Raw genomic sequence first — 16953 nt, 5'->3', positions numbered from 1 at the left:
TTGAAAAGAGGATTCAAGTTTACATGAGAACATAATATATTAGCAGAAACTTCTTTCATGGACAAAAGGCAAACACAGCTTAGAGGGGTTTGGTCATTGTTTGTAAACACTGCTTCAGAACAGTTGACATCCCAATACTTTTAAGACATTAACTTAAGGCAAGATTTGAAATTTTATGCACATTCTTTGGCTTTCATCACAACACTATAAATAAATTCAGCCAACAAAATAAGATAACAAACCGGTCATATACTGTAAACGTACTTATTTTCGCGTGGTGCAATTTTCGCGGAATTGACAGTTTAGACTACATCGCTCGGTCAATTATTCGCGCAATCAGTAATTGCCGGAACTGCCAGCTGTCTCTTTGGCCGCCACTAATAGCAGTGAAAACAAACAGAGTGGCTTAACCTGTCAGGCGGCGTTAATTGCTTACTCACAGGAAATCCCTATCTGTGCGGTATACTAGTACACAGTAATCCGTTTACTCACGGAAGAGATGAAAAACACATCAGTCTTATGTTCCGAATTCTGATGATCTGACGAATTAACTTCTACTGTATATGAAGCTCTTCGTGATTTCAAACAAGCCGGGTTGTTGTGAATGAGATGATTGAGTGTTAAGTGACTATTCGCTTCATGATGTACTGGTAAAAGAAATCTAAATGAATAAATCAAATACTGCTGTATTATTTCTTTCCGAGTCATTTCATGGTAATCTGTTTTGTATCAAACCATCTGTCATGTGACCAATTTCCATGGCGGCCACAACACACATTGCTGTTTTCGCTAATTCGGCGATGGGATTTGGCTCATTATTTAATTATGTTTTTCGAAATCCATTACAGCGGCAGTTAAGTGTGATTCTTTATGCTACTATCAGTCGTAGATTTCTGTCTTCAAACTGGATGTGTTATGGTAACAACTCAGGGGCGAGCGTGGCTAGACTGAATGAATGACAGGTTTATTCGCGGTGTATTAATTTTCGCGCTAAAATGTTTTGCGCGAAAAGCGCGAAAATAAAACCTGCGCGAAATATAATACGTTTACAGTATATTAACGTTGAGACACTGTATCTGCTTTAGTAAGATTGGCAAGGAGAGACGACTGGAGTAATTACCTCTTCAAGTGGCGTAACAAGGGCATCAACTCTTGTTAGCACATCCTCAATCCTTTTAGGGTCACCAGTAACTGCCTTCAACTCTGGACCAAAGATGTTGTAGAATTCCTCAAGGACCTGTTAACAAAACATACCCATGTATACAAATGTAGCTTGGCAGAACATTTTGCAAGTACCTCAAAGAACAAAACAAACTTTTGTTAAAATGTTATCAGTCATAGAGAATATCCGTTGACATTACTTTACATTGACATCAAGACACAGGCAACAAGAAGGTTAGTGCTTTACCTGTTCACTGAATATGATTATCACATATTTAACCCAAGAGCTTAATCTACAAATTTGAACAAATTCAAATTTGTCTCCTGGCATCATTTTCAACGGACAAACTGTTTCTACAGTTATTACCGCTGGCTAAGCCTACTTGACGAAATGTCAATCTGCTTGACCTAGGCTGCAGACCGGCTGCTGAAGTGATTTATCAAGGATTCAAACGCTAGAGTTCTTGACAAGAATATTTTAAAATAATTTTACATTGTTCAAGAAGAATGTTATAACATTTCTTGTATTCTCAATTTCAATGATAATTTAACACTGAATTGATTATATAATACATTTCATATGATAGCTCTAAACTCTAATCATCAATGCCCCAATAAAGGTCCGGGTTAGATCTTCAGTAACCCATGCTTGTCGTAAGAGGCCACTAACGGGTTCGGGTGGTCAGGCTCGCTGACTTGGTTGACACATGTCATCGGATTCCCAATTGAGCAGATCGATGCTCATGCTGTTGATCACTGGATTGTCTGGTCCAGACTCGATTATTTACAGACCGCTGCCATATAGCTGGAATATTGCTGGGTGCGGCGTAAAACTAAACTCACTCACTCACTAATCATTTATGACCATGGCCAAGTGTTCACATATATTCAAACTACACAAATATTAATTTGGAAATTGAACATTCCCTTCCAAGAACATTTACTGATGTTTACTAAAGACTTAGAACCAAATATTGGAAAGTTTGTCTATATAAAACTGTATTAACTGGCCAGCCTAAGTATACTCTCTCAGTACTAACTAGTGTTCAAACAGTCATTCCAGAACTCACCTGTGCCACATTGTACAGGTCTTGACATATGCCGGCCATGTACTCAGTCCGATCAAACAGTCGCTTACGATCAAACTCCCATCTCTGGTCTCGTCCAGACTGCTCAATCTTTGCTCGCACATCAAAGTAGGAATCCTTCCAGACAATCAACATTTTCTTGGCTTCTTCTGTCTTCTGTTTGACCTCCTCAGTGCCATTTCTGGAAAACCAAATTCGATCTTGAAATGTAACTAAGGTTCATCATCAGAAAAAAATAGTCAGTAATATGACACAGTGGATTAAACATGCCTTGAAAAGTACAAAGTACTACAGTTGTATTACAGCATATCAGCTTAATGTGAAAGTGAATCCTGTCACGACAAAGGGGGTGCAACTCTACAGAAAATTGGTTATCTGGATTTAAAGCTACTTTCAAAAGTATTTTAGGTTCACTAATGGTATTTCTTTCAAAACTGTAGAAAGCCAGAAGTGTTGTCAGCTATAAATAATACCACTCTGGTTAAAACCTATATGGAGATGACATAAACAGACCAAGGCAATTACTGTATTTAGTTTTGAACGCAACACTCAGCAAAATATCCAGCTGAGTATGGTTTTACGCCACTTTTAGCAATGTTCCAGCAGTTTCACAGCGGGGGACACCAGAAATACGCTTCACACATTGTACCCATGTGGGAAATAGAACCCGGACCTTCGGCATGACGAGCGAACACTAGACTACCCCACAGCCCCGTCTGATGTGGATTATATAATCAGGTCATATCAGTGATTCAAACTCATTCTTGTCAGATCCTGGCACTCGGCAGAAACTACTGCATCTGACAAATTGCTTGTCATAAAAGCTAGCTGAAATGAGTGAGTGAGTGAGGTTAGTTTTACGCCGCACTCAGCAATATTCCAGCTATATGGCGGCTGTCTGTAAATAATCGAGTCTGGACCAGACAATCCAGTGATCTACAGCATGAGCATCGATCTGCGCAATTGGGAACCGATGACAAGTGTCAACCAAGTCAGCGAACCTGACCACCCAATCCCGTTAGTCGCCTCTTACAAGAAGCATGGGTTACTGAAGATCAATTCTAACCCGGACCTTCACGGGTCTGAAATGAGGATTTAGTAGTTACTCAATGTGACATGGATGTGATGATCCCCTTGCTCGTGCTATCAATCCCCGGTTTACCTAGCCATTTGAATATTCATAGACCACAGTGACAGTGCAGTAACATATTGACTATGACTGTGTAAAAAGAACAAATTTAAACAAAATAAAACGCAAACTACCTGTATAATGTTCGGATATCTATAACCTTTGCCACCCGGTCAGCCAGCTCCAGGGCAATCCTTTCCATCAGAGGAACCATCCTCTCATCTTTGTTGTAATGGCGTGAGATGATCCACACCATCCGTAAAGCATTCATCATGGACGGAATCGTCTCAATAACTATCTGGAATGTAGCACCATGAGCAATATTCTTGAAATGTCTTTCAAGTGTGGACAGGAACCGAACATTGTCTTTCGCTTCCACATAATACTTGTTCAACCCTGTCCTTGGGTCCTCAAAATCTAGATCAATCTGAAGGTACATGTCCAACATTTGACGAACTGTCGGAAATTTTCAGCTGTTCGGTCAAGGCACTAAGAGCTGCATTTCGTTCTCGCCAGAAGTCGATCTCCGCAAGAGGACCTTTCCCAAGAGGGACTTTCTTCAGTTGGTGTTCCAGGGCTGTTTGAACTTGCTTAGCCCATTCATTGCATTTATCCTGAACAAGTTGTAACAGTTCCTGATTGCTGGTGATTTCCTCAATACTCTCCGGGATCACAACTTCGGGTACCTCGAGGCGCACCTCCCCTTCAATCTGTTGTAAAGTGCGACTGATGCTGGAAGCAAATTTTTTGCATGGATATCAGGAACTCGTCTCGCAGAAGTGCCCGAGCTCGTGTTTCAGCAACGTTGACCTCTTTTTCATCCTTTTCCTCGTCACCACCATCTGACAGGCTCACCTCAGTGTCCTGCCGACTCATTGACCTCTGGTCAGACATCTTAGTCCCTAACCGACCATCACCATTTTTGTGTTGGTTGTAAGACAGAAGAGGCATGTAAACCTGAAAATGTAGGGCATTGTCATTACTAATACCAACAATGAACACATTATATAGGACTTGGATTCTGTGCCTTTGATAAAAAACAACTACATTATCGTGATTATCAAGTTTATAAAATTTGAAATTTCACTGCTTAGTTATTACAGCTCAAAGAGTAATTCATGTCAATCACTTGATTTTCTGGTCCAGATTCAATTATTTACAACTTCTGTCATACATTGCATGATACAGCTGCATTACTGCTGAGCATGACATTAAACAATTAAACAACAAAAGAACAAAACAACAAACAACAACTAGTGGCCGGTTACCTGTGTGATGATTTGCTCCAACATGACCAGTGAGTGACCATTGAGAAGACCAAACTCAAAGTATCCCGGCAGCATTTCATTGGCTTCATCCAGTGTGTTTGGAAGCGGCACCATGCCGGTGGTGTTACGCAGGAAGTAGACGCTGTCTTGGTCAGCAACTTCCTCTGGTAGGTGTTGGTAGCACATGTACAGATACGTCCTCAACACCTTCTGAATGATGATCTTCTGTAAATTGAAGTAAGCAGTGATTGGATGTGGTGTTATATAGGTCTCTTATGATATACTTGCATATACGGTGAATTAAATTGCATCCCTCCATGTTATTGTCAAAGCAAAATATGGAAAATGTCCCAGCACGGTAAGATAATGGTTGACACTTATATATTTATTTCTTCTATTTGCCAGGCTTCTACTTGTTTATTTGCTTATTACCGTTACCAATCAGCGCCATTGACCACTCGCTTCCCTTGTTAACAACCACCATTGTTAAGTCATCATTGATACCTGTATTAATCCCTGGCTTCTATTTGTCCATTGCCAATGATAACGCAACGTAGGCTATTGACATAATTGAAGACATTCGGGTGCAATGTTTTATGAGATGTCGCGATTACATAAGTTTGAAAAGTGGTCAAAGTGGCATGTGACCTTGAAGACAAGGTCAAGGTCACCCACATCGACTGGTGTCTGAATAATCCCCCAATGTAGGCTGTCACCAAATTTGAAGACATTGGGTACAACAGTCCATGAGATTTCGTGTTAACAAGAGTTTGAAAAGTGGTCAAAGTGTTGTGGTGACCTTGAAGATAAGGTCATGGTCACCCAAATCAACTGGTATCTGCATAATCCTCCCTCCAATGTAGGCTGTCACCACTTTTGGAGAGATTGGATACAACAGTGCATGAGATATCACGTTAACAACAGTTTGAAAAGTGGTCAAAGTGTCGTGGTGACCTTGAAGATATGGTCAAGGTCACCCAAATCAACTGGTGTCTGCGTAATCTCCAAACATAGGCTGTCACCAAATTTGAAGACATTGCGTACAACAGTTCATGAGATATTGCGTTAACAAGAATCGAGATGTATGTATGGACGCCGCTGAATACTTAGTTCCCCGTTCCGCGTTGCGGAGGGGGACAATAACATATTTACATTTCTACAACACAAATCTCCATACACAATGTGTGCTTGTAGCACACCAAAAGGCCAATGGGAGAGGCAAGTGGAAAGAGACTTCAACAAGATTTAAACAAGACTTAGAGATCTGAAGAGAGTCTGAAGGTTTACTGTCAAAAGGAAGGCTGTGCTGCTGCATAAGCAGAGGTAAAATGCAAGTTTTCAATCGCTAAAAAGCAAAAGACCAATGACCAAAACTGACATTAAAGGTACAATTTCAATTATACATTTTCAACAATACTTTGGCCTATATTATATATATTGGGGCATATATGCACGCATATGCACTGGAAATTAATTATATGGTAGCTTCCCTGAGGGCTGATGGTTAGTATTATTGAGAGAAATGCATTATCTATTTTTAGAGAGGTGTGGTGTGAAATAGTGCCTGTAACTTAAGGAAACCACGGATCCTTTTTGTTTGCTGTTTCAGCACTTAAAACAAAACATGTCTCAATTGACAGCTATTAACTTCAAGGTAATGATAAGTTTCCCTGCATTTTCAGACTCATTCTTGACATTGCAGTAAATGTATGGGTTTGTTAGTAGGCCATTTGTTAATTCAACACATATTTCAGGATTTGAACTAAAGAATTCTGTTCTAACCGTTCTCTGAACAACTTCAAGTTCTTCTCCATCTTCTCCCTGTCCTTCCTCTGCAGCAGGGTCAGCCTCAGGCTTAGTTTCAGGCTCGGATTCTCGAGGAGTGTCAGACTCCAACTCTGATGAGGGCGTTTCTTTGCCTTTACGTTTCTTCTTGCCTGAATAAAACATCATGCAACACTATTTCAGCATTGTTACTATCTGTGTACCAAAACAACATGAAAGTCAAGTCTGGATCAGACAAACCAGTGGCCAATCTCATGAGTATTATCCAAACTGCCAGGATACTTTCAACCACTTAAGGAGGCAGTGGGGTAGCCTAATGGTTAAAGCGTTGGCTCGTCACGCCGAAGACCCGGGTTCGAATCCCCACATGGGTACGATGTTTGAAGCCCATTTCTGGTGGCCCCCGCCGTGATGTTGCTGGAATATTGCTAAAAGCGGCGTAAAACCAAACTCAGTCAGTCAGTCAGTCAACCACTTAATTTTTACGGTTGGTTGGTGTTTTGGTTGACTAAATGTCAGCACATACCAGGGGCAGGGAACATTCCTCATAATATCATTGATCGCATATTATCTTAAAATGGGACATTTGTTCATTTGTGTCCAGAACAAGAATACATTTGGAAGAGCAAATGGATTGATGTAACTGGTTTTAGCAAGACAGTGATTATTAGGGTTCGTACAGATTATTAGCCATTACATTTAAGGTCATTTCAGGGGCTTTTCAAGGCCCAATCAACAATTGTAAGGATCTATAGAAACACATATAACACACAAGTAGTTGAATACACACAAGGCTGGTCAAATGTGGGACCGACCATCAGGGGGAGATAACTCTTAGCTATGTCACTGTACTGGGAAAGTCTGGCTTCGTGATGGAGATAAATAACATCTACTGTCATTGCAAGGTATTTTTATTATGCATTAATTTCCTGTATAACTTCAAACAATTTGCTAAATATAGGTCCTATTTAGGGCAAATCACCAGCAATAAGGGCCTTCTCAAGGCTAAAACGAATTTAGGGCCTTTTAATGGTAAAATGTTCAAATTTCAGGCATTTTCAAGCCAATGCAAACCCTGGTTTAAGGGAGGGAGATGAGAAATAGCAAATTTACCTACAGCCTGGTCAATCATTGTTATCATCATCACCCGTGAAGATCAGGGTTAGAATGATCTTCAGTAACCCATGCTAGTCGTAAGAGGTGACTAACGGGATCAGATGGTCAGGCTCACTGACTTGGTTGACACAAGTCATCGTATCCCAATGGCGTAGATCAATGCTCATGCTGTTGATCAGTGGATTGTCTGGTCCAGATTCGATTATTTACAGACCGCTGCCATATAGCTGGAATATTGCTGAGTGCGGGGTAAAACTAAACTCACTCACTTGTTATCATCATCACTGGCACTGACCTTTCCTGCTGGGTGTTTCCTCCTCCCTCTCTGTGCCTGTGGGGGTGGAGACTGGAAGGGCTTGTTCTGCTGCAGGATCGTCCTCCCCAGCAGCAGCATCCCCCTCTCCCTCAGCACCTTCCTCCTCCTGCTGAATGTCAGGTATCTCTGGCTCTGCATCACATTAATCATCCAGACTTAATGAGTTTTTTTAACAGCAAGCACATCAAAAACAAGATTCTAGATAGATAATGATGATTATTTCCAAAACTATTGATGAATTGAGACAATTATGTTGAACATATTAATTCTGTATATTGCAATCACTTAACTTGTCCAATAAATAAAAGACGCGTTCAAGGAGGAAATACATGTACCCCCAAAACATGCTCATTTCCCCTGCAGATAAAATATTCATGTTTTTATATTACAACCCAACATGACAATCAACACAAGTCTTGTTATGTTTTTCTTGGGCACTGCAACCAGAGTATTTATCAAAGGCTTTTTTAAGCTGGCTGAAAGAGCCATTAGCTGTTAAATGTTCATATAGATTATTTGGCATAATAATATTTGCAAAATGGAAAATAATCAAGGATGAGTTCCTAAATTGTATTAACATGGCATAGCTACATCAAATAGTTGACAGGGATTTTGTCGGGTGATCTGCATGTGCAAGTCATATATCAGATGACCATGATGCTGGAGTTAAAATTTTGTATGAAATTTGACCAAGAACAAACAAAAAATTAAAGCAAAACTTTTCTCTCACTATAGAAAATATCAATGCTACAACTAAAAGACAAGTGTTACAAAACACAATACGGCTTAATACATTTTCAAAATTTATGTCTGTGAGTCTGTGATAAATTCTCAAAGGTATTTGGGATATTAAGACTCAACAAAAAGGACCCATAGAAACTCACATTTTTTCCACCAGTCATATTGACGACCATTAAACAATATATTCTACTAAATCTATTAATTCCTTAACATCTGAGGATTTGTCAGGGACTATGGGACTAATGCCAATTTCTACCGCTGACGAGTAAACAATAATAACTAGACTGAGGTTCTTGTATTTCATTATAATCATTAAGATAACTCTTCATTTTTTATTAAGTTGCCGTCGGCAGTTTTAAACAGCATTGCAAGTTAAATATATATACCGCATTCGACTTCAACTTCCTCCTCTTCCTCACGAACAATCTTGTAAAACAAAATCGAGGACTCATTGTCATCTGGGGTGTCATTCAAGAATTTTCCAAGTTGTCTTTCTATTTCACCATCATCCCGTTCCAACAATTCTTCGAAAACTTCTACTTCACTGATATCAAGTGATTGGTGCACTCGATTCCGAATCCATTCGATTCGTGGGTCATCCATAGTTATTGATTCATGTGTTTCACAAATGCATGTCACCGATTGTTATTTCATACTGAACTGTTCTTTGAGTAATGGAAGTCTTCTCTCGGTCATTTCATAAACACTAGCGTTGACGACGGCAATGCTATATTCATACGACGTAAAAAATAGATCCATCTACACCTTGATAATTCTTTTCATCCTGATTTTTCTAAATCATAATTCACATATTACACGTGTGGGTAAGTGCTGTTAACAATAGTGAAAATGTTGACATTGTATTTTGATGTTCTATTCGTAAATTCAAGCTGAAAACAGGTGTCCGCGGATGAAAATGAGAACTACTTTCGCGTAAACATGGAGGCAGCCATGTTGTTAGATTCTGTTGTTATGGGAAACCACTAGATTCTATTCGCCGAAGATACAATGAGGCGTTCAAGACATATAAATTATTGCCATTATTTGTTTAGAAACTATTTGCTGAATTCCTTAATTCTTTACTAAGTTATTATTGAAACAATAATCTATTCGTAAAAAATATTATAACTCGTTGGTTTTCGGCGAGTCGGTATGCTCATGAGGCCCAATTGAGGATGGCAAAAAGTTCATTCTGACTGGTAGTTGTCGAAAAATGTATTTGGCAATGTCTTCAGATAATGTTGTGTGTTTTGTCGCACAATTGTATGAAGATACAATCGATAGTGTGTATTTACAAAGACAACCTATTACAGTTGTTAAATCTTCTCATCCAAATGATCAAAATATATCTTTGAATGAGAATTTAGAAGTTGGAAGTAAAATATAGAACAAACTTTGATATAGGCAACTGCATGGTAGAACATTGCAAGTTGTTTAAAAAAATCAAAGTTTTGTTCAAAACAAAGTGTTTTTATATTTCAGCTGAAAAAATGACTAGTCTTTATATGCATTTAAAGGAAATCATTTCCAAAACTTAATCAGCCAGGAGGGTTCATCCATGGAACATACATATATATGTATATAGACATCCTGTTCCCCCCATCAGAGAATAAATAAATTGTCTGCCCGGAGAGCGGGTTCGATCCCCGGCCGCGTCATACCAAAAGAAGTTAAAATGTGGTACTTGTTGGTCCCTGCCTGGAGCTCGGCATTAATGGGTACAAGAAGGACTGGTCGGCTCGGAGTCAGTATCATCAGGGAGAATAGAAACTGCTGTAGACTATCCCTGATATAATGTGCCTGAGTGGGGTATGAATTCATGCTTAACTGCGGCATGGTATCTCAGTGAACTAGCACTATAAAACCAGCTTACGTCTAGGCTAGTACAAGCAGCCACACATACACACCCGTGCACGTCGTCATATGAGCGAACTATTCTAAGTGCGACGTTAAACCCCATTTCACCTCACCTTACATAACATGCATTTGGAAGGAGTTTGGTGTGTGTGCCTCTTTTCTCTGTTAAAAGCTATTTGGATGACGGCGGGGAAGGCTCGTGGTTAAACGTTTGCTCCTCCCGGAGATCCGGGGTTCGATTCCTCACATAGGTACAATGGGCGAAGTCGCATTTTGCTTAAAGTGATGTATGCTCATTCATTGTAAAAATCGTTATCAAGTTTCTCCTTTTAAAACTCATTAGGTGAGTGAATAAGGTTTTACGCCGCTTTTAGCAATATTCCAACAACACGGGGATCGAACCCGGGGCTTCCACATTGTACCGACTTGGGGAATCTTCCACATTACCAGAGAACGCTTTATCCAATAAGTTACCTACCGACCCAAACGATCAAACATACTTTCCAAACAATTTCATCATCATATTACGTGTTTGAATAAGCTGAATATGATCAAAATCATTACTGGGTAGCATTTATTTCTCATATAGACAGTTCCAGGCCAGATGTTTACAGTGATTCAACTTATGCGCACCCGTGAAGATCCGGGTTAGAATTGTTTTTCAGGAACCAATGCTTGTATAGTAAGCGGCGACTAACGGGTGACGGTTAATACATGTCATCGTATCCCAATTTCGTAGGCCGATGCTCATGCTGTTTAGCACCGGATTGTCTGGATCAGATTCGATTTGTTTACAGACCGCCGCAATGCATATAGCTGGAATATTGCTGCTGAATGTTGCTGAGTGCAAAAACATAAACAACAACAACAACAACAACAAAACAACTCAGGCGCCTGCATCCCAGTTTTCCCAACGCAATCCCACTTATCACTCCGTCAAATTAGGAAAATATCTTTGTGTGTGCGTGTGCGTGTGCGTGTGCGTCGAAATTGATCCCGTGGAGGTAACAACCCGTGGTAATGTATTATATATAGAAGTGAGGGTTGTCTAAATTCGTTTTATTCCCATATGCCTTTACTCAAATGTTGACTGTATTGGAAATGTAGAACATGTTATTTATTCTCCAATTATTTCATGATCAGAAAATATGTCTTTCCCGGTTATAGATGTACTCAGAGACCATATCGTTATATATATGGTCTCTGATGTACCATGTGTTTGTGTTGTGTTGTGTTTGCTGTGTTGTGTGTGTTAGACTAACGCTTAGTCTCTGAATATATATAATTTTGATTTAAACAGATGTTTGCTTTTAAATACTTGCTTCATTTAGGGCTTCAGCATAGCTGAAATGGCTATGGAAAATGGGAAAATTCAGGACAATTATGGAACCGTTCATTATTTATGGAAATGTAGGGGTGATGATGATTTTTAAGGAGGAGCAGGTACGATGTACCTTTATGTACAAAGTAAATGCCCCCACTCCCGCTTGCTAACCCCACCCCAGTGTGTGCCCCCTTTTTCCTGAACGATTATTAAATGACCATTGAAACTCTCGTGAAAATGAAGTGTGCACCCTCTTTTCTCAAGAGTGTGAATCCCCCCATCTCAAAAGCTGCATCCGCCCTTGTGATTTATTTGTTAACCCGGCTTAGTAATGGTAATTTTACTAACTCCTATTTCGGAAAAGAACATATCCGTCCTTTAAATGTTTCCAGAAGAGTTACGTCCCTTGGTATGTTCCGGTTTAAAATGAAGAAAAATGTCTCATGAATCGGTGATGTTTGTTTTTCTTTAAATTTGTGTGACTGTTTTCATATGGAACCGTGTGACCAAGGACTAATTGTACCTAATTTCAATTAAATTGATATGCACAGGCAAAAATTTGCATTACTCATATCTTGAGAAATATATTATCATACAACGGTGGAACCTCTAGATCTTTCGCCATTGTGACAATCTGACATTGTACCAGTGGTGCTCTAACCATGCTGGAGTGGATATATGAAACAGTCTGTGAAAATATATGGGTGTTATCTATAACATGCGTATGCTTCTTGCTATCGAAGTTCTACTTTAAAACAAGACTCATAGAAATACAGGATAATATTAAAAACAATTCTGGAGCCAACGATGATAGTTTTGAAAAGTGCCATTCACCCTCTTGTGTCAGGTGCCGAACTCATAAGGAGATTTTGGTGCGTGCAAGAACCCGACTGTCATATCAGGCATATACTGGTAAACCAAAAGCCGAAGATAGAGATAGTAACATACTAAAGATTTGCACAGACATCGAAAACAGTTTGCATCAACGATTTACCCAAGTCGAAGGTGAAGACCAGAAACCTGGTGTTTTCAAGATGTCTGGCTTGGAGGCCAAGCCATGGTGGGATGAACACGAAATTGAAGACTTCCATGGTCTGCAGTTCAGTGAAAAAGTTTTGGATGATATTAAAGCTGAGTTTTTTGAGTTGATGAAGAAGTCAAACACAGAAGACACTGTGCAATCATTATGGAAGGTGAATTCTACTCCAGATGGCATGTGGTCTATTTGTCACCTGATGGATCAAGGCAGACCAACAAAAGCAATAGAACAATGCCCTAAAACATGGAATGCAGTTCATAAACTGTCACACCTATTATTGAAGAACAATCTGTTTGGAAATGTTGCGTTTTCTGTGATTGTTCCTGGAACTGTTATCACCCCTCATTATGGACCCACCAATATAAGACTTCGGTGCCACATAGGTTTGTATATTTTCTGCCAAGCCAGGCATCTTGGAATTTGTGACTTAAAGAACATATTTATAGGATGTGCACTAAATATATTATCATGATTATGAACTGTAGTGAAGTCTTTGAACGGCATTTTAAAGTGATACTCATAAAAGGTGAAAATCTATGGAAACTTCTTTTTTATGAGGAACATGTGAAACAACAATAGTGATAAGGTAACAATGGTATGCATTTAACAAGGGAACTGGGAAGTCAGTAATTAACTGGTGCTGACTGATTGTGTTTTTTGTCTGAAGTGATTCCAGGTGATAATATTGGTCCCCAGTTGTCTAAGCTTCTTGTAAGAGGCATCTAGATGGATCATGGATGAGACTAGGTGACTTGGCTTGTTGCATGTCATCATATCCATGTTACGTGGTTCTGATGATGTCATCACTGGATTGTCTGGTCCTTACACAATTATTTACAGACCTTGCCATCAGGCTGAGTATGGTCTTACACAACAAACACCAAGATTTCAATTCACCTAGCATGACCAGAGTAGTTAGAGTTAGAGGTTGCCATTGTGGCTAACATGTACCTGCCTAAGCCACAACAACAATTTACGATGAAGGACGTGACATTATAATGAGCTAATTGGTAGTTTACTATGACACATATCATCTGCACTGCAGTTTAAGTGTGCACACCACTGTTATGTTTATTCCTCCATAAGTAGTAAGTGATTGAATGAGTGAGTTTAGCTTTAACTGCACTCTTCAATATATTCAACTGGTGGCAGTCTGTAAACTCTTTAGTGTGATCTGTGGCTGGACCAACAATCTAGTAATCAACAAAGCACATACAAATTTTTCCGATGCTGAACAAGTCAGTACCTGACCACCTGATCATTTTATTCCGATCCATATAACACTAAACTCTGTTTCCACTTCTTCAGATATATTAAGGACTAAAAGACATACAAATGTGACTTGAGAGATATCATATTACAATATATACATATATTACAAAACTGATTACAAGCAAGATCAATTGCATAATCAGTGTTTGCCCTAGGCATAAAAATTTAGGAGTCATCATGACTCCCTGGTGTCATGAGAGGGAGTCATGGACATGTTTTTGGGAGTCAACTTCTTTCATCAAGAGATCAACTGTTATTGTTTAATAACAACAGGTCCAAGTAAGGCAGGTCAGGTATTTAATCAGCACTGAGCAGTTAACTGGCAAACATTAAACTTAGTAGTTTTAAACAACAATAAATTACAATATGTACTCAAACTTAAACTAAAGTAAAGTTATCTGAACTAACAGCCCAGGTCGAGCATTGCCTCAACAATGACGCGAGCTTATAAATTCACTGCGTATTTGAGATAATTTGTGAGTCAAATACGCAGGTTTTTCTGCGTCATGGCAAACACTGCATAATCATAAGTACTAAACTTTATTTTGAAATACATCTGAATGAACTTCCTACTTTTAACTGAGACTTTGATAACAAACATTTAACACCTCACTGTAAACAATATCAAAATAAAAAATAAAAATGGTTTGTAACACTGTATTTACATCATGAGACCTTAACAAATAAAGCTGCCAAATTTTATACTTGCTTGCATAAACTTGCCACTTGCAAAGGTTAAAACCAAACCCTTTGTTCCATACCTGGTTCCCCTGACTTGGTGGTCAAAGAAGAAAGAACATACACAGAAGGCAATGTTAACAAGATAACAATTCCTTCTCTCACTCTGTAATTCACAAAGGATCGAGGGAAGAAGGAATACGAGCTGTCTTAATGATTGACATCTGGCATCCTCATATTGATGATGAACTAAAACATGTGCTCAACTACATATTTTCATCAGATCTCTGATTCAAAGGTTCTTGATATTTCATGGATTCCATCAACATGGATCAAGAGGGATGTAACAAAAGGACAAATAATTTCAACAGCAATATTATAAAGTGAAACATAGTTCAGAAAACCCACTAATTTTCTTATATCTAATGCAATTTTTCTTTTTCACCACAGTAATCGTCACAATATATTATTCTTCAAAGTTAAAAAACAAATGTTTTATGATGATATACTTTATCCAATACACAAAAACTTTAAATGTTTCCCATGATGTATTTGCACAACTTTTCCACAGCATGTTTTGAAATATTTTTACAAAATGTTAAGTGAAATGTTTTTTATCTGATGAATTGCAACTGTTCATGTTGATCATATTTATTAGACTTGATAGATGTGTAGTTCCTTAATTATTTTTTACCTTTAATGGACTTCACTTGAGTGATTAGGGGGGTTGGCATAGCCTAGTGGTTAGGGTGTTCGCTCGTCACGCCGAAGACCCGTGTTCGATTCCCCACATGGGCACATTGTGTGAAGCCCGTTTCTGGTGTCCCCTGCCATGATATTGCTGGAATATTGCTAAAAGTGGCATCAAACTAAACTCACTCACTACTTGAGTGATTGTTAATCCAGTTGTTAGTTCAGTATTTGTATTATTTTGTATTTTGTTTTATTGTGTTTACCATTGTATTTTCAGCAATGGCATTTAACTTAACCAATTTGGCTTTTAACACATGAATTAGGAACTCTTTTCCTAATCTGTTTACACAGATATTTAAGGGTTGAAATCTATCAATGAAATCAATGTTGTGCCCAAACCTAAAAATCACACTTCTTAGCATGACTTTATGAAGTTACAGTTAAGCCCTGTTTTCTGAAACAGAAATGTGTTTAATCCATGGTTGTGTCAAACTCATAGTCCAGACCTTGCAAATTCTTACTGCTTTCATTCCTTGTTTGAGAGACATTTTGAAGTCGAACAATGGATGAACAACTTCTTTATTACATTGAGAGCCATGTTTCGGTGAAGGTTTCGATGTCATCACTTGCTTGACAATAGTGTTAGAACCTTTACTGAAATGTTGCTCTCCCTGTAATATAGAAGTTGTTTATGCGTATATTGTTATCCTTCCTTAGTGCATTCATTCCAATTGTTCAGCTCCTGTTGGTCTCAAACTCAATTTGTAGCCTCAAAATTTAAGAATGAGTTGAAACTTACCCTTTAAATGTGAACCCAAACTTGATAATCCAGTCATTTGCAGAAAGAACATTTAGATGCATGATATTAAATGTACAATTCTGTTTCTATTTCTTATGTAAATTATATTTTCATAACATGCCTGATGTGGCAGGTTATTGCAAAAAGGAATTTCCACGTGAACTGTCTGTATTTCATATGTAATGCAGGGGTGGAAATAACTTTAAAATTGCTAGTGTACACCGGAACAGTGGCACATGTAAAATCACTTGCCCTGATAATTATTCCTCTATACCGGCCGATTTTCTTGTTGATTTTTTAAATAAACAACATAATTAACATTGCAAATTCAACTGGACATTGGTACAGCGTGATATACAAATTTGCTTGCCTGACTGGAAAAAACACTGGACTCGGACGTCGGGCAATGGGTTATTTCCACCCCTGTAATGAGTATTTGCCTTCGTCAGTGATCATTTCCGGATATCTGTTTTTGAATTTTAAATGATTTTTTTGTTTATGACGACATTTGATAATGAATATATAACTGACGTGTCATCATGATTGTGTATCTGACATTTGTATAAATATTTTTCCAACATGTGTTTATGAATATGTTTCTTACATGTTATATGTGAACACAAGCATATTTTTATCAACGATGAAAAAGTACTTTCATTCAAGTACCTGGTATGCTTCAGGCCCTTA

General features: G+C 38.6%; 2 protein-coding genes across 2 annotated transcripts in view; one reads left to right on the top strand and one right to left on the bottom strand.

The window, feature by feature from the left end:
* LOC124282214 (dynein axonemal heavy chain 10-like) overlaps positions 1–9309 on the bottom strand; it is a 99378-nt gene extending 90069 nt beyond the window's left edge. Inside the window, 9 exon segments of the mRNA XM_046718173.1 lie at positions 1121–1237; positions 2232–2430; positions 3513–3841; positions 3843–4124; positions 4126–4335; positions 4647–4871; positions 6429–6583; positions 7843–7995; positions 8991–9309. Coding sequence (XP_046574129.1) covers positions 1121–1237; positions 2232–2430; positions 3513–3841; positions 3843–4124; positions 4126–4335; positions 4647–4871; positions 6429–6583; positions 7843–7995; positions 8991–9207 — 1887 coding nt within the window. The 5' untranslated portion in view covers positions 9208–9309.
* A 2669-nt stretch (positions 9310–11978) lies between these two features.
* Positions 11979–16567, top strand: LOC124282203 (aspartate beta-hydroxylase domain-containing protein 2-like). Its single transcript, XM_046718162.1, has 2 exons — positions 11979–13207; positions 14920–16567. Exons 1-2 carry the CDS (start codon positions 12448–12450, stop codon positions 15063–15065), a joined length of 906 nt encoding a protein of 301 aa, XP_046574118.1. The 5' UTR covers positions 11979–12447; the 3' UTR covers positions 15066–16567.
* The last annotated feature ends 386 nt before the right edge of the window (positions 16568–16953 follow it).

Source organism: Haliotis rubra, unplaced genomic scaffold, assembly GCF_003918875.1.
Source record: "Haliotis rubra isolate DU_JTF1 unplaced genomic scaffold, ASM391887v1 Scf296, whole genome shotgun sequence".
NCBI classification, from domain to species: Eukaryota; Metazoa; Mollusca; class Gastropoda; order Lepetellida; family Haliotidae; genus Haliotis; species Haliotis rubra.
The sequence above is the reverse complement of the archived record's forward strand: the minus strand, read 5'-3'. Positions and strand labels throughout refer to the sequence as shown.